Here is an 8,517-nt window from a genome sequence, read left to right as displayed (position 1 = left end):
GCTAATGGGTCCCCCTCTCTCGCCTCACCGAATGAATGAATGACAAATGGATGAATGGGCAATAATTGTGCACCTTACCCCACAATTCATTTTTAAATGAAGCCTAACTGAATGATAAGGAGGGTGAAGAGGTTGATTTCATTTAGAAAGACAATAGTCTAATGAGAAGTTTGTTAGGCCTATTTTATCAGCGGCAAATCATTTGACCGCACGCCTTGTGGGTTGATACCATTCACTTTTACATTTTACTTCGTAAAATAAGCTGTTATGGGACTGTTTTATTTACTAAAACTTTATTACTAATAACATGTATTGTAAGGGAAACGAACATGTGCTATGTGTTGCAGTAGGTCTTTAGAATAATGTGAAACATTATTTGCGTCTCTTTCCAGAGATGCAAACGATGCCAGCCCACTGAATGAATGACAAATGGATGGAATGAACGATAATTGTGCAAGTTACTTCACTATCAAATTTAAAATGAGGCCTAACTGAATGATGAGGGTGAAGAGGTTGATTTAATATAGAACAACAATAATGTAATGATGAGCTAATGTTATGCCTATTTATCAGTGTTTCATTTGAATACTTTGACCACATGGCTTGTAGGTTGATCCCTTGCTCGTTTACGTTTTACTCTGTAAAAATGACCTGTTACAGGACTGCTTTATTTACTGTAACTTACTAATCAAATGTATTGTAAGGGAAACGAGAACATGCTATGTGTTACAGTGGGCTTTTAGAATAACGCAAAACATATCCTTGACTCGATCCAAGTTGATGAGCAGGAAAGAAACAATGACAGTCAGCCTGCACAGCTGGCTGAAGAACTACTAAAATAGTGATTTTGTCAGACAGCATAGGCAACAGCTCTATAGAGATTAGACGATGACTTGAAATGAAATAATAATAATTTTATTAAAGTCATGAGAATAAATGGTTACTAAGTGATAAGCAGTAAATGGGCCATCACTACCATCATAGGACTTAAATTAATGTTTTTACTCTGTGTCACAGCATCTGTGTTAATGTGTGTGTCTGCTTCCTGGTGGTACTGTACGTCTGAATGTTATACTGGGACTTCTTTGTTACGAGGAGCATGCATGTGCACCAGTCTGTGGGTGGATGTCAGAGAGATATTGAACGTGTTACTGATGTGTTAATATGCATGACCGTATGTATGTGTGTTTCACCTCCTGTGACAGGAAAGGGATGAGCTGGGCACAGATCACATTCAGGCGCTTGGCGATCTCCGTCTGCAGAAAAAGAGAGGGCGAGTGTGTGAGGGAGGACACTGTGTTTTTGTGTGTGCTCATCAAAGCAAAACACACACCCCAAAACCTTAGCAGGGCTGGCTGCAAGGGCCAGTGTGGTAAATATTTCAGCTCCACACATCTGGTCCATGCAAATCCAAACACTGCCAGGGAGCCCAGCTAAAATATTCATGGCCAGCATCTGTGTGTGTGTGCCTACCTGCTGGGGGTCAGTGGGCTTAGCCATGGGCGTTTGCCTCTCTGATCCACACAGCTCTCCCTCCCTCCCCTCATTAACTTAGCGGTGGCCCCCAGCAAACCTGTTAAGACCAGTAATGATATTCATGCAGAGATCATGATGACAACATCATTATGACTGGGGGTCATTAGTCTTGCTGACAGCTAGCCTCTGCTGTACTGTTTCCCTCTCTCCGGCCGGCCACACAGCCCCACACCATTCTCTACTAAGTGATTTATTGATGCTGTGGTGAACTCCCACCCACATCCTCCTTCACACTCTTCTTCCTCTCCTTCTCGTCTCCCCCCCCCCCTCCATCCACTTCCCTCTATTCTGCAGACAGGCAGTGCCCACCCTTCAGCACTCTCCTCCATACATCCATCAGCTCCCTCCCCAGGGAAACACAATGATTTCTTGTTAGAGAACGCCAACTACTGAATGTCATCTTCAGGAGAGAGGGAGCCAGGGAGATTGGAGAGAAGGGCAGCACGGTGGGAGATAGAGAATGAAAATGAGAGCAAGAGAAAGAGGATAAAGAGGGGAGAACAAAATGGGAGAGTGAAATGAAAGGGGAGGCTCTTGTGCATTTGAGGAATTGACAGCCAATGAGGCAGGATGCATAAGGAGGAGAAGGAAGAGCTAGAGAGAAAGAAAGAGAGAAGGAAGGAGGGTGATTTGTGTGGCTTGTCAAAAGCAGAGCGATTGAGATGGCGAAACGAAGGGAGAGAGCAGACGCTCTGAAGGCAGTGACCTGATTTAAAGTGAAATTCAGCAGCATGGACTGTATACCTGCAGGAGAGAGGGAGGAAAAGACTAACAGAGATGGGCAGAGATGGAGGTTATAAAGGGGGGGTATGAGAGAGATGGAGGTTATAGAGAAGGGGGGGTATATGAGAGAGAGAGAGAGAGAGAGAGAGAGAGAGGAGGAGGTTAGAGAGAGAGAGAGAGAGGAGGAGGTTAGAGAGAGAGAGAGAGGAGGAGGTTAGAGAGAGAGAGAGAGGAGGAGGTTAGAGAGAGAGAGAGAGAGGAGGATAGAGAGAGAGAGAGAGAGGAGGATAGAGAGAGAGAGAGAGAGGAGGATAGAGAGAGAGAGAGGAGGAGGTTAGAGAGAGAGAGGAGGAGGTTAGAGAGAGAGAGGAGGAGGTTAGAGAGAGGGAGAGACAGAGGAGAAGGTTATAGAGAAAGAGGGAGATACAGAGGAGGAGAAAGTTATAGAGAAAGGGGGAGAGAGGGAGGGAGGGAGGGAGGAGGGTAAAGTCAGCAGCGGTAATAGAGAGGAATTTTGAGGGGAGTAAAGAGGATGTTCCAGCTGCTTTAGGAAGGGCACCTCTCTCCTCTTGTCTGTCTAGAAATAAGAATTCTGTTTGCAGATCCTATTAATGCAACAGCAGCACAGTGTCATGGGTCCACCATGGGCGGATTAGCATTTTGTGCTGGAGGCCAGTTCACTAGATTCTCCCAGCAGCATAGCATACATACATAACTCCTCTAGACCCAGATTGACTAGAAAGGGAGGGAGGGAGAGGGGGAGAGATGACAATGGAAGGCGGTTGTACTCACCTGTTTGTGCATTTCAATATTAAGGCCGTAGGACATCTCGTAATACTGTAAAAATGAGACGTAAATCGATGGTTATACATTTGCATATATGTAGATCTACAAAGACAATACACCTTTCAAGGCTAGATGAGTGGGCGAATCGTTTTGTTTCATTTATTTTGTGCCCTCAGCTCCAAGCTATGCCAACCTGGCATGTGAGCCCAGAGATCGTGTGTCAATCAATCGGTTCAGAACAAGGATGGAAAATCATCATCGGGCAGAGCTCAAATAATTTTAAAAACAGACGTCCCTTATGTGACATTCTGACATGTCATTTTCAACAGGGTTGGTTGAGGAGTAAGTAGTGAGTGGTTTGTCAGCTAGGTGGAAGAAATAAAGAGATGGAAGCGTGTGTGTGTGTGTGTATGAGACAGCTGGCTGTTTGTTCTGTCGCTGTGCCAAGATTCAGAGCTGTTGCTAGGCAACTTGCAGACTCCAAAATCCAGAGCCCAAAAAAAGAAGCGAGAAATGGGTAGAGTGCCAGGCCTGTGCCAGGCTCCCACATAGCTCCTTTTGCAACAGTGGGGCCTGGCACCACAGTCAGCTGCGTTTAGGGGGCTCTCTGATCACGCCTCATCTGAACACCGCCTGCTCTAAGGGAATGTGGAGGATTACCCATATTTGGGCTGGAGACAACACACGTGTGGTCCATGTGGTTTCCAGTGGGTGTGATGTTTAGTCCCTTGCCAGATGCTGGCATCAGTGGTGTTGTGTAGTCAACACACACAGCCAGTCTAACCCGAGACAGTTCCAAAAAAGGTCCAGTTGCCAGGACCACAAATACAAATTCCATCTAGACATTGTTGCCCTAGAGCACACAAAAAACTATACATACCCCGGCCTAAACATCAGCACCACAGGTAACTTCCACAAAGCTGTGAACGATCTGAGAGACAAGGCAAGAAGGGCCTTCTATGCCATCAAAAGGAACATAAAATTTGACATACCAATTAGGATCTGGCAACAAAAAAAATACTTGAATTAGTTATAGAACCCATTGCCCTTTATGGTTGTGAGGTCTGAGGTCCACTCACCAACCAAGAATTCACAAAAATGGGACAAACACCAAATTGAGACTCCGCATGCAGAACTCTGCAAAAAATATTTTTTGTGTACAATGTAAAACACCAAATAATGCATCCAGAGCAGAATTAGGCCGATACCCACTAATTATCAAAATCCAGAAAAGAGCCGTTAAATTCTACAACCACCAAAAAGGAAGTGATTCACAAACCTTCCATAACAAAGCCATCACCTACAGAGATATGAACCTGGAGAAGAATCCCCTAAGCAAGCTGGTCCTGGGGCTCTGTTCACAAACACAAACAGACCCCCAGGACAGCAACACAATTAGACTCAACCAAATCATGACAAAACAAAAAGAGTAGGGAGTATAGGATGGGGCTGAGCACGTACCCTTGTGAAGGTAGGAAACATCTCCAATTCGCTGATTCTCAACACTATGGCCACACAAGGTGCGTGCTCAGCCCCCTCCTGTACTCCCTGTTCACCCATGAATGCGTGGCCATGCACGCCTCCAACTCAATCACCAAGTTTGCAGACGACACAACAGTAGTGGGCTTGATTACCAACAACGACAAGACAGCCTACAGGGAGGAGGTGATGGCACTCAGTGTGGTGTCAGGAAAACAACCTCTCACTCAACGAAACAAAGGAGATGATTGTGGACTTCAGGAAACAGCAGAGGGAGCATCCCCCTATCCATAGACGGGACAGCAGTGGAGAATGTGGAAAGTTAAGTTCCTCGGCGTACACATCACAGACAAACTGAAATGGTCCACCCACACAGTCTGGTGAAGAAGGTGCAATAGCGCCTCTTCAACCTCAGGAGGCTGAAGAAATTTGGTTTGATACCCAAAACCCTCAAACTTTTACAGATGCACAATTGAGAGCATCCTGTTGGGCTGTATCACCGCCTGGTACGGCAACTGCACCGCCCACAACCGCAAGGCTCTCCAGAGGGTGGTGCGGTCTGCACGCATCACCGGGGGCAAACTATCTGCCATCCAGGACACCTACAGCACCCGATGTCACAGGAAGGCCAAAAAGATCATCAAGGACAACAACCACCCGAGCCACTGCCTGTTCACCCCGCTGCTATCCAGAGGGCAAGGTCAGTACAGGTGCATCAAAGCTGGTACAGAGACTGAAAAGCAGCCTCTATCTCAAGGCCATCAGACTGTTAAACAGCCATCACTAACAGAGGCTACTGCCAAATACAGACTTTATTTATTTAGAAAAAAATGTAACCTTTATTTAATTAACTAGGCAAGTCCGTTAAGAACAAATTCTTATTTACAATGACGGCCTACCAGGGAACAGTGGTTAACTGCCTTGTTCGGTGGCAGAACGACATATTTTTTACCTCGTTAGCTTGGGGATTCGATCCAGCAACCTTTCGGTTACTGGCCCAAAGCTAAAGTGATTAGGCTACCTGCCCCCCCGAAATCATTGCCGACTTTAATAAATGGATCACTAGTCACTTTAATAATGCCACTTAATAATGTTTACATATCTTGCATTACTCATCTCATATGTATATACTGTACTTTATACCATCTAGCTAACCATGTGTATGTGACAAATACAATTTGATTTGAGAATTCTTTCCAATGTGTCAAGTAGTTAACAAAAAAAACTGTGCAAACTAGAATGCTATTTGGCCCTAAACAGAGACTAGACAGTGGCAGAACACCTGACCACAGTGACTGACCCAAACTTAAGGAAAGCTTTGACTATGTACAGACTTAGCGAGCATAGCCTTGCTGTTGAGAAAGACCGCCGTAGGCAGACCTGGCTCTCAAGAGAAGACAGGGTATGTGCACATTGACCACAAAATGAGGTCACTTCCTAACCTGCCAAATGTATGACCATAGAGACACATATTTCCCTGAGATTACACAGATCCACAAAGCATTCGAAAACAAACCCGATTTTGATAAACTCCCAAATCTACTAGGTGAAATACCAGTATGCAATCACAGTAGCAAGATTTGTGACCTGTTGCCAGAAGAAAAGGGCAACCAGTGAAGAACAAACACCATTGTAAATACAACCCATATTTATGTTAATTCATTTTCCCCTTCGTACATCGTTACAACACTGTATATAGACATATGACATTTGAAATGTCTTTATTCTTTTGGAACTTCTGTGAGTGTAATGTTTACTGTTAATGTTTATCTACTTCACTTGCTTTGGCAATGTTAACATATGTTTCCCATGCCAATAAAGCCCTTGAACTGTCTGCCTGCTCAGTGAAACACAATAAATCTCAACTCTTCTCCTGCAGACAAGGATCATCAGCATGGTGTTTGTTAGAACACCCAAGGTGGAGTGGATTGAGTGTTTGTTGTTGACGGTGTTTGAGGGTCTCACCATAACATAGTGTCTCTGGATCTCAGTCTTCTCTGTGGCCAGTTTCTCACACTCCATCTTCAGGCTGTAAGGAAGAGGTTAAGATTTACAAGAGAGCAGATACTCATATCTATATAATACACACCCTGTTCAAATGTGTTCATACAATATATTTCAAAACGTTTTCCCACACCCACAAAGACACACAGAGCCAGAAATACACACATTAACTAACACACACATCCATGTTTAGTAGGCAGTGCAGACACCTGCAGATAGATGTATGCCAGCAGAGATAGGATTGGGCAGGTGACAGGACATTATCGCTTCAGAGCACACCAGGAATAGTTGAGCTCACACTTAGCGCTTGCCTCCCAGCCAGACCAGACCTGGCTGCAGTCTCTCCCAGGACCAAGGTGTCATTGAAGGGCAGGGATGGGTCGCACCTCTCCCTCCCAATCTCCTCCCTCTCTCCATTTGTCCACCTCCCCCTTCTAATTGCCCTTGGTCTGTCCCCTCCCTCTCACTATTTATCAGTCCCCTCCTCCCTCTCTTCTTCCCTCCATTTCTCCCTCTCTGACCCCTCCTCCCTCAGTCCTTCTGTCTTTGCCAAGTCACCCTGCTGTGGCCATGACCCACCATGGAACCCCAGGAATCGTCAGCCAAGCACACACACAGCGCTCCTTTAAGGAACTAGCCATCGACCTCCCCTCCACCGTGTCCTCTAACACACACATCCTCCCTCCTCCCCAGCCCAGGGTTGTACTTCACCCCGGCGGGCATGCTGCTGACTTGTTTGTGTGTAGCAGATTTATGCGGGGGAGAGCTACGAGGGCCTGGGAAATTAGAATATGATTAATACTGCAACATTACCAGACTACAACAGGTAATAACAGCACATCCGCTCCCTTTCAGAAGGCCGGCGCTGCCACCCATAATTGACTCATTTATCACCGCCAGGGAGGAGACGGGAGGGGGAGGAGATTGAGGGATGGGAAGGGCGGGTGAGAGCTCGGGGGATTCAATTCATTCCCCTGATAGATTTTATTATAGTGGAGTAGCCCCCCCGCAGAGATCCCCATGGCAGGATTTCTGAGAAGTGACAATTCTATCCGTATCAGTTCACCATGACAAGGGCCAGACTGGGCGTTTCCGAGGGTGACTTTCGTCAAGTTGTGTGGAGGGAAACATGCTAACACCGATGACATATACAAACACAGACCCTGGGATTAGGAATAACTGTTCTCAGATCAGGGTAAATATAATAGTTTCATAGTGTTTAATGGATTTACAACATGTAATTAAAGTACAGGAAACAGTCGAGCTGAGTGAAGTGGTGAGCCCTTACTGAGGTTCCAGAGGACTCTTGAGTGCTGAGGGGGCAGGAGAGATGGATTCTCAGACAGGCAGGTTATCAGGAGTTTAGAAGACTGGTATGTTGTATCCAGACTGGGATTCAGTGGGAAAGTGCATTCATTGAGGCCAAAGTCTAATTAAATCCCACAGGTCACAGACAACGCCGAAGAACATGGCTGACGTTTTACATTCTCCCAACCAATTGTGCAATTTTGTTATACGCAACTTTAACTTATTGTGTACTTCATGTTGCTGCTACCGTCTCTTATGACCGAAAAGAACTTCGGGACATTAGAAAAGCGATTACTCACCACGGACTGTAAGAAACTTTTTCCTTTAACGAGTCCGACGAGAAGGATATCCTGCATTCACTGGATCAGGCCAAGATCCACGCTTTTGCATGAAGAAAAGACGCCTGAAAAGGGGACGCAGACTGGGGGATCCTTCTGAGAAGCTGGAGGTGAGCGAGTAAACTCCCAATGCCTTCCATTCTACTTGCTAACGTGCAATCGTTAGAAAATAATATTGATTAACTATTATTAAGAGTACCCTACCAACGGGACATTAAAAACTGTAACATCTTATGTTTCACCGAGACATGGCTGAACGAAGAAACAGACAATATTGAGCTGCCGGGATTTTGTTGCCAACCACCATCTACCAAGAGAGTTCTCATCTTTATTATTCGTAGCC

General features: G+C 45.5%; 1 protein-coding gene across 1 annotated transcript in view; it reads right to left on the bottom strand.

Moving 5' to 3' along the window:
* LOC120052452 (transducin-like enhancer protein 1) overlaps positions 1–6,553 on the bottom strand; it is a 26,252-nt gene extending 19,699 nt beyond the window's left edge. The window contains exons 1-3 of the mRNA XM_038999369.1: positions 6,490–6,553; positions 3,052–3,096; positions 1,194–1,256 (exon numbers count right to left, since the gene is read on the bottom strand). Of these exons, the coding sequence (XP_038855297.1) occupies positions 1,194–1,256; positions 3,052–3,096; positions 6,490–6,546 (165 nt within the window). The 5' untranslated portion in view covers positions 6,547–6,553. The remainder of the gene's footprint in view (positions 1–1,193; positions 1,257–3,051; positions 3,097–6,489) is intronic.
* Positions 6,554–8,517: the final 1,964 nt, after the last annotated feature.

This window comes from Salvelinus namaycush, chromosome 8, assembly GCF_016432855.1.
Source record: "Salvelinus namaycush isolate Seneca chromosome 8, SaNama_1.0, whole genome shotgun sequence".
NCBI classification, from domain to species: Eukaryota; Metazoa; Chordata; class Actinopteri; order Salmoniformes; family Salmonidae; genus Salvelinus; species Salvelinus namaycush.
The sequence above is the reverse complement of the archived record's forward strand: the minus strand, read 5'-3'. Positions and strand labels throughout refer to the sequence as shown.